At 39.0% G+C, this 18,935-nt stretch overlaps 1 protein-coding gene across 1 annotated transcript in view; it reads right to left on the reverse strand.

Annotated features, from left to right (window-relative positions):
* Positions 1–18,935, reverse strand: part of LOC140241585 (prominin-1-A-like) — a 289,128-nt gene that overhangs the window by 177,088 nt on the left and 93,105 nt on the right. The window contains exons 6-7 of the mRNA XM_072321318.1: positions 13,991–14,054; positions 537–626 (exon numbers count right to left, since the gene is read on the reverse strand). Of these exons, the coding sequence (XP_072177419.1) occupies positions 537–626; positions 13,991–14,054 (154 nt within the window). The remainder of the gene's footprint in view (positions 1–536; positions 627–13,990; positions 14,055–18,935) is intronic.

Here is an 18,935-nt window from a genome sequence, read left to right on the forward strand (position 1 = left end):
GTTTGGGAAGTGTGATAGGACTAGGTCTGGTAAAAATTGTGGGTATGGAACAACTTGGAAACCATCACTATCACTAATGAATGCACTGGAACATTGTCCTGGTGAAACAAGACCCATTTTGTGATCACTCTTTGCCTCTTTTCTTGATTTTTTTGTTGTTGCATAGGTGCTTCTGTTGATCAGAGTAGTATTGTCCATCATAGTACCTTCCTTGTGGAGGTACAGTATAGTCTATCATGCTAGCATCAAAAAAAAAAAAAAAAAAAAAAAAAAAATTGGTACATAGGGTTAAGATATGTGAACGATTAAATGGACCAAATTTGGTCTTCATATTTTAATCCTTTCAATGTTAGGCTCAAAATTTTTCAGTCACCTCTGGTACATTTCTTCTTTCATAGCTGAACTCCATGATTGCGAATTTAACCACTCACAAAATTGTTACCAAGTCAAGATTCACAAAAAATTAGACTCGCTAAATATATGGCACAAACAGTAACTGAGTTGATGCCACACTAAATCTAAGGCAATGGATTTACCTCTATTAAGCTCCAGGACTGCATAGATGGCTGGTTCAACCTCGACCCCGAGTCCTTGTTTTACAGGAACACCGACCAAACTGCTTACATCTAGTGGGGAAGTATCAAACAGGACACGTAAGTATTCAATACCATTTTCAACATCCGTGCGTTGTGTTGACATGATATAATAGGGTTGAAGTTAAACAGATTAGTTGTCCAGAAATCAATGAAAATGATTATGAAGTCATGTATACCCGATTTCCTATTTCAGCGGTGCTAGCTTCTTTGTAATTTCCTTCAACAGCTCATATAAATTTGAAGATATGATAAAAATAGAAGTGCCCTAAAACTTTCAGAATGATGGAGAAAGGTTTACGGTAACACCATGTGTACATAGTCTTTAAAGCAGACACTTGCTTGACAGAAGAAGAGCCGAGACAAAGGAGAGTTGAGGAGGGAAGTGACATAGGGAGAGTGTAAGGAAGGCAAATTGTGACAAGTAGGGGGCAGCAGTAGGGATGAATGTAGAAGTTGCACTAGTGGACATGGGAGAAAAGGGGACAGAAAGAGTTGTAAGGAAGAATAGGGTAAAAATCAGGTAAAAGGTTCAGAAATTGTTGGGAGGAAAAGGATGAAATAGAAAGGAGGCAGAGATGGGAGAAGTTGAAGGTTGGAAAATAATGGAGATAAGAGAGAGAAGTGAAGTTTCACGAAACCAAGGGATGTTGTTTGATCTGGCTTCCTCTCATCAACAAACCCGCAAACAACAACAGCACACTCTCTCTACAGGACATTGCTCCCTCAATATCTGCTTCTCATATCCCTACCCCAGTTTTTCCAAGAACAACAACGTCCACATCAACCACACCACCCACTCACTACTTCACCCATCACTGGTTCCAGAAGACACCCTTACCAAGGACAGTCAATCTGCCCGAAAGTCAAGTTCTACTAGTATCTTAGTTTTTTTTTCTTATAACTAGGTCTCTTGCTCTCTCTTATCTAGCACTCCGGCTCAGTCATTCTCACTCCATTTCTTTCTTTCTCTTATACCATAGTCTGTTTCTCCTCCACTTTTCTCTTTCTTGTATTTCTTGCTTCCCTACAACCCAACAGTCCTTTTCAGGACTGCCTCATTATTTCATAGTTTCTTTACAGGTTATTTCTCAGTGCTTTCTCCCCCACAGGACTACAATTGAATTTATATTCCCTCCCATTCCCTCTCTTCCACAGGAGCCTTTTCAAGACTTATTTTTTTTTTCTCTCTCCCTCTACCACAGCATTCATTCCTATGAGCCACTCTACCCCTTCCCCTTCACTTTTTTTTTTAACTTTCATTCATTTTTACTTCTTTCCTTCCTCTTCCTCTACAGTCTGATCTCTCCTTGATTTACCTCCTTCCTGATTAATTCCTCCATTTCGTTGTTTTGATTCCATATTCCATAGTCCACATCGTTCAACTTCATTTCTCTCCCGTGGTTTCATGAAACTTGACTGCTCTCTCCTATCTCCATGATTTTTCAACCTTCAACTTCTCCCTCTCCCCCTCCTTTCTAATTCATCTTTCTCCTCCCAACGATTTCCAAACCTTTAACCTGATTTTACTTTATTCTCCCTTATGACTCTTTCTGTCCCCTTTTCTCCTGTCTCCACTAGTGCAACTTCAACTTCCAGCTCACTGCTGCCCCCTACTTGTCTCTATTTGCCTTTCTTACACTCTCCCTATGTCGCTTCCCTCCTCAACTCCCCTCTGTCTAGGTTCTTCTTCTGTCAAGCAAGTGTCTGCTTTAAAGACTATGTACACATGGTGTTACCGTAAACCTTTCTACCTCATGTACTTCACCATGCGAACCTTCAAGCAACACATAACTTTCAAAATGCTCATTTCCAAAGTGTTTGTGAAATCTTTTCCAGCTGTTAGGGAAGAACATTACAATTTCCCTGTTGTTGCTAGGACCAGAACATGAAATAACATAATAACCCATACGCGTGATCAATCTCTCTTGTTGTTTTGCATTGGTACCTCTGGTGCATGTGCATTGTCCTGGAATCATCAAATATTCACTCTCCTTCAATACTGTTTGAAAAACTGCTGATTGTCACAATCAGTGGTTTAGTGTGAAGTATGGTTATCAACAACTTTGAAACAGTGCTGGTAATTCAATGTGGATTCAGCAGGGTAGATAGCATAATTCATCATCCACTATCTCATCAAGATTGTGTCAAGAGTTCAAGTCACACAACATTACCACTATATGTGCCAATGGATGCTACACACACTCCATACATTGTTTGGGAGTTAATTGACATCAGGCTAAAATAGTAGAAGCCTACTATACTAAGGTGTTAGAAGATATCAAAACCATGAACATACAATGTTAAGTTTGCTTTGGATAAATAAGAGGCAGTCTGCAATCAAACTAAGATCTTTTCTTTTCTTATCAAATTCTTTCTTATTTAAAGTTTGCAGGAAAAAAAACTCTGCTGGAAAAGTTAAATTTAATTATTACTGTTTTAAGTTGATTTCTGCATCAAGCAGACCTTTTTTTTTTCCTTCTATTTTTTCCCCCAATTTGATTTCATGTCAGTTGACATTGGTTTGTTTTATTTTGTTTTATATGATTTGCAGCTTAATTCATTATTTGCAGTCTTGTATATTTTCTGAGGGTCCCATATCATACAAAATTTGCTTCTTAGTGGGACCCTCCATTTCCATCCCCATTCTTAACTAGAAGTATCACTCAATGTGATTAATACCCTCACCTAACACTGAGGGAGTTAGCTCAACAAGCAATTACCAGAGACTCCAACTCTCCCGTTTTTCGACGGGAGATCTCCCGCCGAAAACCCATTTTTGCAAAATCTCCCGCTTGAGATTTAATTTCTCCTGCCCTGGCTCTGTGTCTCCCGTTGGAAAGGATTTCTTACTTATTGCTATCGTATGTTGAAAAAAAAAAAAAAAAAAAAGCCTTAGATAGCACCAGAGAGCATCTAGAACCCTAGGAACTACGCGCTTCGCACGCATCAACTTAGAGTCTCCCGTTTGCTAGGGGTTTCGGGCGGGAGAATCTCCAGATCAGAAGGTGCTTGGGGTTGGAGTCTCTGAATTACTTTGTATGCTTTTTATTGAAAAAAGAAGAAGAAACCATTGCAATGTATTGTTCAACATTGAATAAATGTATATTTTGCTCACTGATAGTCACATGTGCCATACTCAAGTCAAGTGCTCAAAACCTGAGGGAGTAAGATAAGTAAATTGGCAATTTCCATGAATTTTGTTTAAAAATGTTGTTACCATGGCAACACAATGTTTGACATAACAAAAAGTGAAATTTGCACAACTACTTATCACAGCTGTCACATGTGCCAAATTTCAAGTCAAATGCTCAGAAGCTGAGGGAGTTAGCTGAATTCATATTATCGCATAATTTTCATTCAAAATATGCTGTTACCATGGCAACACATTTTTCAACAATGACAAAAGACAAATTTTGCACATCTAGGTTATACAGTTATCACATGTGCCAAATTTCAAGCCAAATGCTCAACGTTAGCAGAACTACAATTTTTGTATGATTTTCATTCAAAATATACTGTTACCATGGCAACACATTATTAAACAATGATGAAAGATGAAGTTTGCATATCTTCATACTATAACGGTCACATGTGCCAAATTTCAAGCCAAATGCTCAAAGACTGAGGGAGTTAACTGAATTCAAAGAATTTTTGTATGATTTTCAAACAAAATATGCTGTTACCATGGCAACACATTGCTCAACAATAACGAAAGATTAAGTTTGCACATCTACGTACCATAGCCATCACATGTGCCAAATTTCAAGCCATATGCTCAAAGACTGAGGGAGTTAACTGAATCCACAATATTTTTGTATTCTTCTTAGTAACAAAATGCTGTTGCCATGGCAACACATTGTTCAACAATGATGAAAGATTATGTTTGTACATCTATCTACCACAGTGGTCACATGTGCAAAAATTCAAACTAAATGCTAAAAGACTGAGGGAGTAAGCTGAATCCACAACATTTCTATATGCTTTTTAGTGAAAAAATGCTGTTACCATGGCAACGCATCGTTTAACATTGACAAAAGATTAAGTCTACACATCTACGTACTATAGTGGTCACATGTACCAAATTTCATGCCAAGTGCTCAAAGAACATTTTGTAAGATTTCTTAAAAATTTGCCATTGCCATGGCAACGCATTATGCAATACAGTATTCATCGCATAATCGGGCATCTGATAATCGGGAACCTCACTTAAATGACATACGCTTCCCAGAAACATTTCCACTGCACGTTATTTTCACTGGATAATCGGGCGGGGACCTCTGATAAACGGGACAATTTTTGATTTTGATTTGATTCTGTTGGTATTTTACACAAAAAATCTACCAAAATACCACAACAATATTTCAAAGATTCCCTACCAGTTGTCGTTTACATCGAACTTACAAAGCAAGCTTCAGACTGGTGTGTTTTGACCTCCGTCCATCTAGTACACGTACATTTCAGCTCGCTGCCCGCCTTCGCTTTTCTGTACATGTGTATATATGGCGAGCTAGATTGCTACATACTGACAACACATGTACAGTGCAGTGATCGCGGCAAGTAAACAATCAAGCCGTGATGATTGCATGATTGAAGGACTTTTCATTGACGTTCCCACATCAGTTCTGGGTAATCATTTCCCATGGTTGTGGATATGTATTAATACGGAACGCCCTACGTGTCCAAGAATTCTACGAATGTTTAAGAAAGTGCTAGCTTTTAATCCACATATTTTGTGTTCGAAGAGAGGTGACAGAAGAAGAACCCGGTTGCGATTACTCTACATCATTGCGAGAATGCAGGGAGAGCTAGAGGGTCGCGCCGAGGGGTAGCGTGGTTGTGTCTTCATGTACATGTACAGTACGTCAGTATGCATGTGTGTGTGTGTGTGTGCACTACATGTACATGTCGTATGCCGTTAGTGTATGGTGAGTGCTCATCGCGAAATCGGGCACCCCGCTTAAAGGGGCTGTGTTTGCTACTCCCAACCTGTCCCGATTATGCGATGAATACTGTACTCACAAAAAAGGTGTCATGCATATCTTTATTTGATAGTGGTCCCACATGCCAAATTTGGGGTCAATTGCTCAAAAAATGAGAGTAGTTTGATCCAGAACATTTTGCAAGATTTTAAAAAAATTTGCCGTTGCCATGGCAATGCATTATGCAATAACAAAAAAGGTGTCTTGCACATCTTCCTTTGATAGCGGTTACACGTGCCAAATTTCAAATTAATTGTTCAAAAAATGAGAGTAGGTTGATTCACGACTTTTTGCAAGATTTTTAAAAAATATGCAGTTGCCATGGCAATGCATTACGCGATACTAATCAAAAGGTGTCTTGCACATCTACCTTTGATAGCAGTCAAACATGCCAAATCTGGGGTTAATTGCTCAAAAAATGAGAGAGTAGTTTGATCCACAACTTTTTGCAAGATTTTAAAAAAATTTGCTGTTGCCATGGCAACGCATGATTCAATACTTACCAAAAAGGTGTCTTGCACATCTTCATTTGATAGCAGTCACACATTCCAAATTTGGGGTTTTTTGCTCAAAAAATGTAGTTCGATCCACAAGTACAAGTGGAAATTTTCGCGGTGTTTAAATTTTCGCGCATTTCACGCAACCAGAAACAAGCGCGAAAATAAAAGCACGCGAATATTTTTGCTTGCCATATGTGCCTGTGCGTGATGTCTTGATTCCGCAGAATTAAAAACACGCGAAACTCTTCCGACCAGGCCAAGCGCGAAAAATTAGTCACGCGAAAATATCCACTTTTACAGTATATGCCGTTACCATGGCAACGCATTATGCAATACTAACAACAAGAGACCCGGGGGTCACGCGCTCACCTGAGTATCGCAATTTCACCTTCCATGCATTCTTGCACACTCATACCTGAGAACATTGGAAACTTAGGTCTGCATATATGGATCCCCCCTTCTCAACTCCAGGGTGGAGGGGGGCAGGCAGCCATGGATCTGCAATGAACAAACTTGGAACTAAAGTCATCAATGTACAAACTCATGGTATTAACTTTGCTTTATCATTTCTGGTTCTAGAGTAGAAGATTTTAAATATTCCTTAATGTGGGGGGGGGGGGTGGGCCCCCTAGGGGCCCCCAAGAGGGACATGGTGCTCATTTGAAGGAATTGAGATTCTATCCCCCTAGGGATGCTACCTGCTAAGTTTGGTCAAAATTCATCATGAGGTTATCAAAAAGAAGATGAACATGTACGATTCAGGTCCCATTAGGACCCATCCCAAGGGGGGGGGGGGCACCCCTGATTCCGCCAATCCCTAGAACAAACTTTAAACTACAGTCATCAATGTACTAACTCATAGTATTATCTAAGCCCTGTCACTTCTGGTTCTAGAGAAGATTTTTAAAGATTTCTTAATTTTAGGGGGTTTGGGCCCCCTGGGGGCCCCCAGGTCGGCCATGGTGCCCATTTGAACAAATTGAGATCCTATCCCCCTAGGGATGCTACCTACCAAGTTTGGTGAAAATCAGACATGGGGGTCTCAAAGTGAAGATGAAAGGGTACAATTTAGGCCCCATTAGGACCCCTCCCAACCCCCCTCCCCTGGGTCCCGAGGGGGGCACCCCTGATTCCCCCATGAACAAACTTGAAACTACAGTCATCAATGTACTAACTCACAGTATTAATTAAGCCCTATCACTTCTGGTTCTAGAGAAGATTTTTAAAGATTTCTTAATTTTAGGGGGTTTGGGCCCCCCTGGGGCCCCCCAGGTGGGCCATGGTGCCCATTTGAACAAATTGAGATCCCATTTCCCTAGGGATGCTACCTGCCAAGTTTGGTGAAAATCGGTCATGGGGTTCTCAAGAAGAAGATGAAAATGTAACAAGTTTACGCACGACGGACGACGGACGCCAGACGAAGGGTGATCGCAATAGGTCACTTGAGCCTTTGGCTCAGGTGAGCTAAAAAAGGTGTCTTGCACATCTACCTTTGAAAGCGGTCTCACATGCCAAATTTTGGGTCAATTGCTCAAAAAATGAGAGTAGTTTGATCCACAAGTTTTTTGCAACGGACCGACCACCCGACCGCCCGACCGCCCGACCAACCGCCCGACCACCCGGCCACCCACCATCCAAGTGATTCCTATATACCCCCATACACACTATGGTCCGAATTCACAAAGGTGGTACAAATGAAACCATCGTTTAAACCATGGACAAAAACCATGGAGCGCCAAGTGTCGCATGGAATATTTTGTTACGAAATCAGTCATTTCGTCGATGAAATGATTATTTTGTAACGAAATGAGAACATTTTGTAACTAAATGAACATTTCGTCCATGAAATGATATTGTTCACGAAACGGTCATTTTCTTGACGAAATGACCAATTTCATAACGAAATATTCCGTGTGACACTTGGCACTCCATAGTTTTTGTCCATGGTTTAAACCATGGTTTCATTTGTACCACCTTCGTGAATTCGGGCCTATGTGTGGGTGGGGGTATAATTAACTTGTATTATATGCATATGTATATATTTAAAATAAATACAATATTGTGCTTTCTTCATCTGTCACTCATTTTCACATGCACTTTGTTAAATCATGTTTTTTGCAATTATTACAAATATCTTCTGCTTACACATTGTATATATTTTTTCTATTTGATGGAAATGAAAATAAATTTGAATCTTTGAATATCTTTAACCTTACATCATGATTCAGAAATGACATACATAGTTAAAAAACCCTCTGACTGACACTTCAGACCTACCAAGTCTCACACATTAGGCATGACTCATGCCTCAGCAAGGCTTTTTCTCATGCCTCACAAAACCCCCAAAACATGGGTTTCCAAAAACTACAAAAATTGTATTTTGGGACAATTTTTTTCCAAGAATAAGCTGACTATATTTCCTTTATCGGATAACAGTTTTAGCGCTATTTTTTTTATACATGTTATTAACCTATCTTTAATAACTAAGATGCCCTGCAAGTGTTTGACTGTGTGACAGGAAATTCTCCACCTTTCCATTTCTGTTATAAGCTTTGCAGATCTGCACATCTACATACCTTGCTATCTTCTATAAAATGTACCATTTTTGATTAACCACAATTTTTTTTTTCAGAGTAATTCAAGGACACATGTGCATTTATCTAGATGCAAGATCATCTCACAATTTTGTCACATTCACTTGATCATTATGCTGTGGGATCATAATGACACAGATATTCCACAGTGAAGCAATTATTGTGTGTCATTACATTCTACATCAATAACCTCCTTTCATTTTTCTCTACCCCTCCAAATCTCTCTTTCTCTCTCTTTCTCAGCTGACTCCTACAAGCGGTGGTAAATGTAAGATGATTTAAGTGTTTGTAAGATACCAGCCAACTCTTAAAAATTTTCCTAATTCCTAATTTCACATTCTTAAACAAAAAATTACATGTACATAATGACTGTATGACAGTTGTACAATGTTATTGTCACTTGTATTTACGCATTGCAAACCATGCATACAAATTTACCCCTTTACAGTTGCACAATTGCTACTACACCCAGAGACTTATACCCCATTTATACTGGCCAATATTTGGGGCCTCCTTAAACTGTTTTGAAAACCCTTTCAAAAAATGTCTCCTCTCTGTTCATGCTGCTTGAGCTGCCTGCCCAAAGCAGGCCCTAACTGGCTCTGTTTTCATGGTAACCGAGTCCCCCTCCGATAAATGGTGCAGGCCGGCTTTTGAATTTCTTACCCAACTGTAAACGTGGTTGAGTGTGGAAAAAGTATGTAAGAAATTATGTTTCAATATGAACTTTCTGTGGTATTTTCATATTTTAATAACAAGAGTGCAATATCATTAGTAGCCATGTTAAAAACAATAAACTATGCCCCTGTATATAAAGAATGTGACGCTAATGGTAGATGGTGAGTGGTAAGCCGATAGCAGACCATTAGTATACCCTTGTTGCCTGTAGAATGGTAAACCATTGGTGGATTATGAACAGTAAGTCAGTCAGTACGCCAATGTTGGCTGATGAATGGTTAGCTAATGGTGAATGTTGAGCCTGTGGTGATAGCAAACTGTAAGCTTCAGTGGTAAAATGAAGGGTAGACCAATGGTAACTAGATTCGAGAATTTGTCAAGACTGACAAATTAGGTGATCCGATGTACAAATTATTTCTGAGATTCTCATTGAAGAAAAGGGAATCAAACCTTTCATCTCTACAGATTCAAAATGGAAAGGGCATATTATGTTAACAAAGACAAAATGAACCTCATTTTAATATAAAAGATGGCATCTTAGGAAAAAGCCATTATCTTATAAAATGATCCTCTTGACAAGGTCCATATCTGTTTAAAATATGGTGCAATATGCCATGTATTTACCAAAATACAAGACAAAATTTGTTTGATCCTTGATTCTACTTTAGACAGAAGACATGGCATCTGATTAGAAAACTGTTATTTCACGAAACGATCCATATGCCATGGGCTAAATGGTTGCAAAATATGGGAGTGATAGGGCCTGTAATTACCAAGATACAGGACAAAGTAGTCTTGACCCTTAACCCTATATACCTCGCACAGCCTAGATGGCATCTGAGTCAAAAGTCGTTGTTTTATGAAATGATCCAGGCACCATGGTCCATCATGTACAAAATCTGGCCCCGATTGAGCATTTAGTAAGCAAGATACAAAATAAAGAATATTTGACCTTTGAACCTCATTTGCACAGCCAAAATGGCGTCCGACCAAAGCGTTGTTATTTTACAAAATGATCCATCTATCGAGGCCCATGTGTGTGCAAAACATGGCGGTGAAACCATATACACTAATGAGGTTACAGAATGAAGTATATTTGACCTTTGACCCCACTTAACACAGAAAAGATGGCATCTGAGCAAAAAGTTATTTTGTGAAATGACTCTTGCAACATGGTCCTTTGTGTGCAAAATGTGGGAAAGATAAGACGTGTATTCACGGAGATACAGGATTTAACACTTTTGACCTTTGACCCTAATTTACCTACCCAAGATGGTGTCAGAGGAAGTAGATGTAATTTTACGAAATGATGTTCGTGACATGAACTAAACATGTGCAAAATATGGGGTTGATAGGACTTGTTGTTCTTGATCTATTGCACAGAAAGCGGAAGAAAGAAAAATAAAGAAAAATTTATGGTATTGTATAGAAATTTGAAGGAGAAGCATAGAAAGATCACAAAAAGATGAAGTTAGGAAGGGAGAATAAGACTTACTGAAGAAAAATAAAAATATAAGGGTTTTAAAAAAGCAGAAGAATTGGCAGGGGCGAGCCTCGAACACAAGACCTTTGAATTAAAAAGTTCGATGCGCTATCCACTGACCTATTTCATCCCCCATAGGCTCTATGTATTAAGCAAAATGAGACTATATCGAAGCCAAATGCCAATTTCAACCAAGTTTTTTTTACATGATCCCGATGTTGTATGAAAAAACCGAGGGCATACTACGATAGCCCAAAGTCTCAGCTACAACATATTAAAAGCTGGGAGAAATTCACCAAAGGGTAAGTGAGCTAGTGCTCAATAAAGACAGTCAATTGTCAATTTTCATTTCCAGAAAAACTGCACTCCCATAGAGACAAGAGACCCGCGGGTCTAGCGCTCACCTGAGTATCGCAAGTTCACCTTTCACACAGTCACTAATCTAAATTATTCACAACTCTACTAAAATTTGACCAGGCATTCTCAAGTAGAAGATGAAAATGTACAATAAGGGCCCAAATTTTTTAAGATTCCTTAATTTGGGGGGATTGGGGCCCCCTGGGGCCCTCTGGGTGGGGCATGGTGCCCATTTTGATAAATTGAGATCCTGACCCCCTACGGATGCTACCTGCCAAGTTTGACGAAAATCCATCATGAGGTTTTCAGGAAGAAGATGAAAATGTACAATTCAGGCCCCCATTTGGACCTTCCCAACCCCCCCCCCCCCCCCCGCCCCTAAGAGGGGCACCCCTGCATCTGCTATGAACAAACTACAGTCATTAATGTACTTACTCATAGTATTATCTTAGCTCTATAACTTCTGATTCTAGAGAAGATTTTTAAATATTTCTTCATTTTGGGGGGTTTGGGCCCCCCTGGGGCCCCTGGGTGGGGCATGGTGCCCATTTTAACAAATTGAGATCCTAACCCCCTACAGATGCTACCTGCCAAGTTTGGTGAAAATTGGTCATGGGGTTCTCAAGAAGAAGATGAAAATGTACAATTTAGGCCCCATTAGGACCCCTCCCCACCCCCCTCCCCTGGGTCCCAAGGGGGGCACCCCTGATTCTGACATGAACAAACTTGAAACTACAGTCATCAATGTACTAACTCATAGTATTAACTTAGCTCTATCGCTTCTGGTTCTAGAGAAGAAGATTTTTACAGATTATTCCTTAATTTTGGGGGGTTTGGGCCCCCCTGGCGGCCCCCTGGGTGGGGCATGGTGCCCATTTTAACAAATTGAATTCCTAACCCCCTAGGGATGCTACCTGCCAAGTTTGATGAAAATCGGTCATGGGGTTTTCAAGAAGAAGATGAAAATGTAAAAAGTTTACGCACGACGCACGACGGACGACGCACGACAGACGCCGGACGAAGGGCGATCGCAATAGCTCACTTGAGCCTTTGGCTCAGGTGAGCTAATAACACGTAAACTGGTCAAATTTGACAAGGTTACATTCAATCCATTTTTACGAGGTGATGACGTCATCCCATCAAAATTCTGATGTAGGTTACTGAAAGAGCATTCAATAAGCTACAACATACTGAAATCTGGGTGAAAATTGGCCAAGGATGAATGAGATACGCTTGAGTGAACTTGAAATTTGATGTCATCATTTTGAAAATTTGCCTCTTTTATTTCATTGAGAAATTTTATATCTTTTAATCATTTTTCCAGCATCGCCAACCCATGAAATGACATGTACACCTCACCAGCTTTCAGAATATGTAAAGAAAATGGGGGGGGGGGGGGTCACCATCCATCCTGACGAGTAAAATCGGACTTAAAATTGATGTTTTTTTGGCATAGTTACACTGTATATGGCCATTGACGAGCGCGCGGAATTTCAACTTTGACGGGCCCGTACGACATCATATTGAATCAGATTGACTTGAAACTTGGTAGAATTATTCCTTGACATTTTACACATCCGATCCATGTGAAAAAACAGGGAATTTCTATTGCATACGAGCTGTGTGTGCGTATATGCGCGCACATACGCATCCGTCAATTTTTTCAATTTTTCAAAAAATGCTGCAAATGACCTGAAACGTGTGCAAAAAAATTTTGAGCTCGATTGGAGCATGTCAACATTTCAACACGCGCGTACGCGTACGTTTTTGGTAAAGAGATAAATTTAGAGAATATGAGTGATAAGAGCTCAATTTGAGCTATACGACACGTAAATTTCGTCTATGACAATTGCTCCGGTCTTATTTTCTCTAAAGACTTTAGGGTTGGGTTATGGTTGTGATGGGTTTTAGGTTTAGTTTGATGTGAGGATTGGGAGTAAGGTTAGGGTTATGTTTGTGGGTAGAATTTATGTTTGGCTTAGCTGGCAGATTTTTAATGGGAGCAATTGTCACAGGAGCAAATTTTATCTCCTCTAATAATCACATTTAGGTCAAATACACTCCTTTGGATACATATCATGAGTCACAGGTAAGGAGAGCATACTGGCTACGAACCATCCGCACTGAAAGCACCCATCATTCACAAGACACAATGGCAAATTGGTTTCAGGAACCAAGGGCTAATTTTCACTTCCAGTGACAAAACAGAACTTGTATTCTACAGTTTGTATTCAGTCTGTTTTTGTTTGTTTGTATGTTGTTGGGTTTTTTTTTTTTTTCAACAGCCTACCATCATGTCTTCCTCACATATAAAACAGCAGGCATATGACATTTTACACAGACTGCCAACACTCAAAGACCTGAAACATTCCACAAATTCAGCAGTAAAATGGTACTGGTTGAAAGTTTGAGTAATCATATCCTATAGCTACTTCCACTCAACTTCTTCCCATGTACTGAAGACACATTGTGTAGAATACATGGCTTCTGTTCCAAAAGATTAGTAGAGTATGAAAATGCTCACTAAATTCTGAAATGACCTGTAAAGATCTGTTCTTCATTTTGACACTAATCATCATTGGGCTTTTCCACCTCTCCTACTACAAATCTGGAAACAAAAATAAGAATGGATTTGCAGTTTTTAGACCTAGCCATGGGCAGTGACGGAAGTCATCATGTCCTCAAATTTTAAATGTAACACATGTATCATGGGGAAAGAAAAGATCTGCACAGACTGTAATTCAAGAGTAGCCATATAATTCACGAGTATCATAGGTATGGTTTGTTTCATTTTTCCACTTACTGTCTAGTTTATCCATGACCAGGAGCTTGACTTTGTTCACTTGATCAAGAAGGAAGTCAATTTCCTGCAATCAAAAGCACAATTTGTAGTCAATATAGTCCAGTGTACATACCGATCTGAACATTTTCAAACATGTGCATAGCTAGAGCATAGAATACACTTCATTAACAAATATGTTTGAATTTCAGACACATCAAATTCTTTCAACATCCCATTTTAACAAGTGAAGAAATTGTCATTACTTAAATGATATCCACTATATATGAGGCACATAATGTTACTGGACAACTTTTTTTTCCCTCTGTAAGCTTATCTACATTGTGACATACATGCAATATGCATGCGGTGAATACATTTAAGAACAAGGCCTAGAAATGAGTGACAGCTGAGAGTTACACAAAAATTAACAACATCTACAGGTGGCTACAAGTCAACAACAACAAAATCTTGTACTTAACAGCTTTTCTAGGTCATATACATGGCATATGGTACCACCTACTGGACTACAGTAGTCTGACCTTGATTTTCCGGCCCTCTCTTATCCAGACTACTCTATTATCTGCATGCCTCAAAGCAGTGAAAAAAAAAATCAAACACAATTACAACTCCTACAAAACTCGCACAATTCTAATGACTTGACCCGCAGAAGCATGCTATGAATTTCACTGGAAACTGTTTCCTTTTTATGACTATAATTTTACGCATGCTAGCAAAAATTACACTACTGTTCTGGTGTACGCTACCTGCATAGCTACATCTGGGTCGGCAGCCTACTTGTACCCATATATATACATACACACTGTTTCTCCCTCATCCAGCTAAATCTTTAAACTGATTACCTGTTGAAATATCTAACACATGGCATATTATATATCAACAGAGAGCTAAGAGCATGAACAATGTCAATGTATAAGTTTTGATAGAACCGAAGGCTATCCATAACATAATCGGATGCAATTAAACAGTTACATTCTTTTTGCTTTTCTGAGTGTGAGACAGTTACAATTTCGGCTCTCTTTTGTGACATGTGAATGGTGTACATGGGTGGTCAAGCGTCCAAAGCTCAGCCAGTGTATCAGTAGGGCCTATACTTATCGCGAGTATACTCGGGCAGGCGTCTATGGGATATGCATGTTGTAGCAAAACCAGCCCGTCCTCAACGGGTAAAGGTTGTCTTTACAATGCCACTGCACCATGTTCATAATTAACATATTTCCCGTATATTACCCTCAGCCATGTACATATATAACCTGCATCCCCACTTTTGGATCATGGAAGAAAAAAATCAAAGAGGAAAAAACAACAATGGAGAGTGATAAAAAGGGGAAACCAGACCTGAAATTGAAGCCTTTAATCTTTATGAGGAAATCCAAGGAAATTTCTTTTCCCTTCTGAAGTCTTAAAAAAAAATATATATATATCGTACGGTAAGTTCTGTCCAATTTTGAGCTGTAACATGTGACTTTGCCGAGCCCGAGTTTGTGAGTACCATGTTATAATCATGCCGTGGAAATGGGTAGCAGCACTCGATATATCCAAAGGCCATTGGCAATTTGCTGCCCTGCCCCTCTTACTGGCCACATTGTTCACGGCCTACATATTTTGTTACTGGCCTGACCCTCTAGGTTAACAAGATTCTTTGTATTTTTATTGGGACACTCAATTCATTTTTGTCATGATGAGATGTTTTTGTTTTTTTTCATGGCTAAGTAAACATTTCAGGCCAAAAGAAAGACAAAATAGTACCATGATGTTTGCAATGATTCTAAAGGGTCTTGACTCACAAACTAATCATCCCCTGTTTCTAGTTTATGTGTGGCTTAAGACCCAGGTGGGATGTGAAGGAAAAATTAATGTGTGTACAAAAATTCCTTTGCCTGGAGGCACTTTGCTTCTAAATTTCATGGAAATTTCCACCAGCATGCATGGTCTGGCTGACATGGGTATAAAGTTTCCCTCTATCTACTATTGTTAATGTTTTTCTTATTCTTCAATGTGATCATTTTACTTCACCTTACAAAAGACACATGTAGATATAATGGCTGCTATTATTTGTTGCAGTGTTTTGTTTTGTTTTGTTTCCATAAGTCATGGAATCGGGGCCAGGGTAGGCAAAGATCACAGTGAGCCGAGTATGAGAGGGGAGAGGGGAACTGAAAGAAGGAATCTCCTGTTCAACAGCAAGTTATCTCTCACACCAGTAAATTTTCATCACCATCGCTAATCAAACCATTTGATTTGGTCCTTTGCATAACATTCAGAAACATGACCACCTTCATAAACACCTCAGCAAACAGATAACAAACACAAAGTACCAACAATCCAGTGACTGTGGCTGCAGGAAAAAAAAAAATTAACTACAAATGATTGGGGGAAATGATTGATAGCACAGCACAGCACAACAAATCTTCACCCAAAATACTGCAGCAAACAGGACAAATTAAAGATACGAAAATACATACAGCACGCTTGAAAGAACTACTTTCCTTTGATGCTCATGAGCACTAGCTGACATCCAACATATAAACATCAAATAAGCCCACGATCCAGCAAAAAGTTACGGTTGAATTCCACATACACTGTACTTATGATATTAGTAATCGAAATTATGTGAACAGTGATGGTGGGAGGTGGGTTTTTGGCACAGTTTCCACTTTGGCCTTAGTGCCCCTTTGGGTATACTTGTGTGCCTTTGAGTGGATTTATGCTCCCTCAAAAAAGTGGCCTGGACCCAAATTTGATGAAATTCGAGGCCGTGGGTTGCCCAATGCAGTGCTCTCATCTAGCACAACAGCTCCATGTGGCTGCAGCTTTGCTTTAATAGCTATATTTGCTTTGGCATACCTAAGTATGTTCCTGTGGACATTTGATTTTATTTTCCCCATAGTTAAGTTTAATATAAAATAATCTTTTTTTCAAGGTTGAATGAACATCTCAGATACATATATTGACATAATTATTTCTATTTTTATTTTAGGCCAAAAGAGAGATATTTAGAATCATGACAGCTGAAATAATGCCACGGTTCTTTGACTTGAAACTAGCCATGAAAACATTCTTTCTTACATGTAATTCCCAGGCTGTTTATGACCTCCGGGAATGCTCCGTTTTCCTTTGTTGTATGGCCCTTACACCCACCCCTTCCCAAGTCTTTCTGGCACCTTGTCTTTGTTAATTTTTTGGTTTGTCAAGTTGGTGTTCACTACCTCATGTCGTTTACTGTTCCCCCCCCCCACTATTTCCTCACTATGAAACCTCAAAACAAGACGTAGATATGTTTGGTTACCAGCATGTGGTTCTTGATTGTGTCAAGTGTATGGGTCTTTATTGTTAATCATTCATAGAGGAAAAAGACAAAGTGACAAATGAGAAGGAATACAAAAAGAATTAGAAGACAAAAGACCCGGGGGGGGGGGGGGGGGGGGGGGTCACGCGCTCACCTGAGTATTGCAAGTTCACCTTACATGCATTCTAGCAGACTCTTACCTGAGAACATTGGAAACTTGTGGTGGGGGGTAGCTTAAAGAGCTGGGGGCATGGTGTCCATTTGCATATTCTATCACATTGGTAAAAATACCTGCTAAGTACACTGTACTTTATAGAATGATGGACTATGCAGTTTGGAAAAAAAAAGACTTAAAGCCCTATCACTTTTGATTCTAGAGACATGTGGATTGAGTGAATGCAACAATATTAGTAGAACACATCAATGAGAGTTTGAGGAAAACCGGGCAATCTGTTCCAAGTTATGAATTTTTTAAAGTATCTGCGAAGTTACTGCTGGATAAGAAGACTACTAAGTGTATGATGTCATATGCGTACAACGTTATAAGGAAAATAAAAAGAGAATTTCACAAAACTTTACATTTTGAATAAAGTGCACATTTCTTCAACTTCTTACTGATGTATCTTAAGGGTAATATTATTCCCCCTGCCTTCTGAAGGAGAGTGTCGCATCTCAGCCTATATCCCAGGCAAGATGGAAGAGATATTAGACACCATTAATTGAGAAGCATGATCACTGCTTTATTGGTATCTCCCACACTCGTACTCGCACCGCTATACATCGCGCACATGCGATTTGACCCAGAGATCACATACAGCATGTAGCTTCATTTGCATATAGTGCAATCTCATTTGCATATCATGACATCCCTTCTTCACCAGAAATAAACTTTACCCCAAATAATTCTTGTATACCTAATAAACTATTATTTGTCTGATGAAACTTTTGTGTTCCTGTGTTTTTCTTTCCCAAGTACTATTTTATACTGGTCCTATAATTTGTACTATTTTATACTGATCCTGTAATTTATACTTTAAAAATTTCAATCATCTACTTCTCTCCTTTTTTCTCTTTTTTTTTCAACACCATACAATATTACTAAATCATTCAAACATTTTTTTTCAACCTCAACCTCTAGGGAACGTGAGGGTGTATCAATTCCTGTGTACTGTCCTCACACCTACAATGTATATAACTTTCTAAAACAAACATCAAACAAACACTGTTTCAAACATTAATGTATCTACACATACAATGTACTGGTAGGTCTAACTTCAAGACCACAGTCATTGTTTGTTGTTTCCTTCAAACAATAAGGTAAAATAAACAAAAAAAAAAAAAAAAAATCACACTCTTCCCTTGGAGCGGAGCATGACCATGTAGTAAAATTTCCAAGCTTTCACCTTGTGATGAGCTATGCATTTATATAACTTCCAATAACCATAAAGACATGCACAACATGTAGCATTGAATTGCTTTTCTGTGTTTTCTGATCATACGCAGCATACTTGTTTCATTTCTAATGATTTCAACGATTCAAATGATTTTGTTGTGTTTTACAAAACAATACTAAAATGAACTCTTTAAATCAATAAAAAAAAAATATCACACATATGCAATGCATAAGATAACCCATGCATAACTGGAAATATTACCTTC

This window comes from Diadema setosum, chromosome 18 (genome assembly GCF_964275005.1).
Source record: "Diadema setosum chromosome 18, eeDiaSeto1, whole genome shotgun sequence".
Classification (NCBI taxonomy): Eukaryota; Metazoa; Echinodermata; class Echinoidea; order Diadematoida; family Diadematidae; genus Diadema; species Diadema setosum.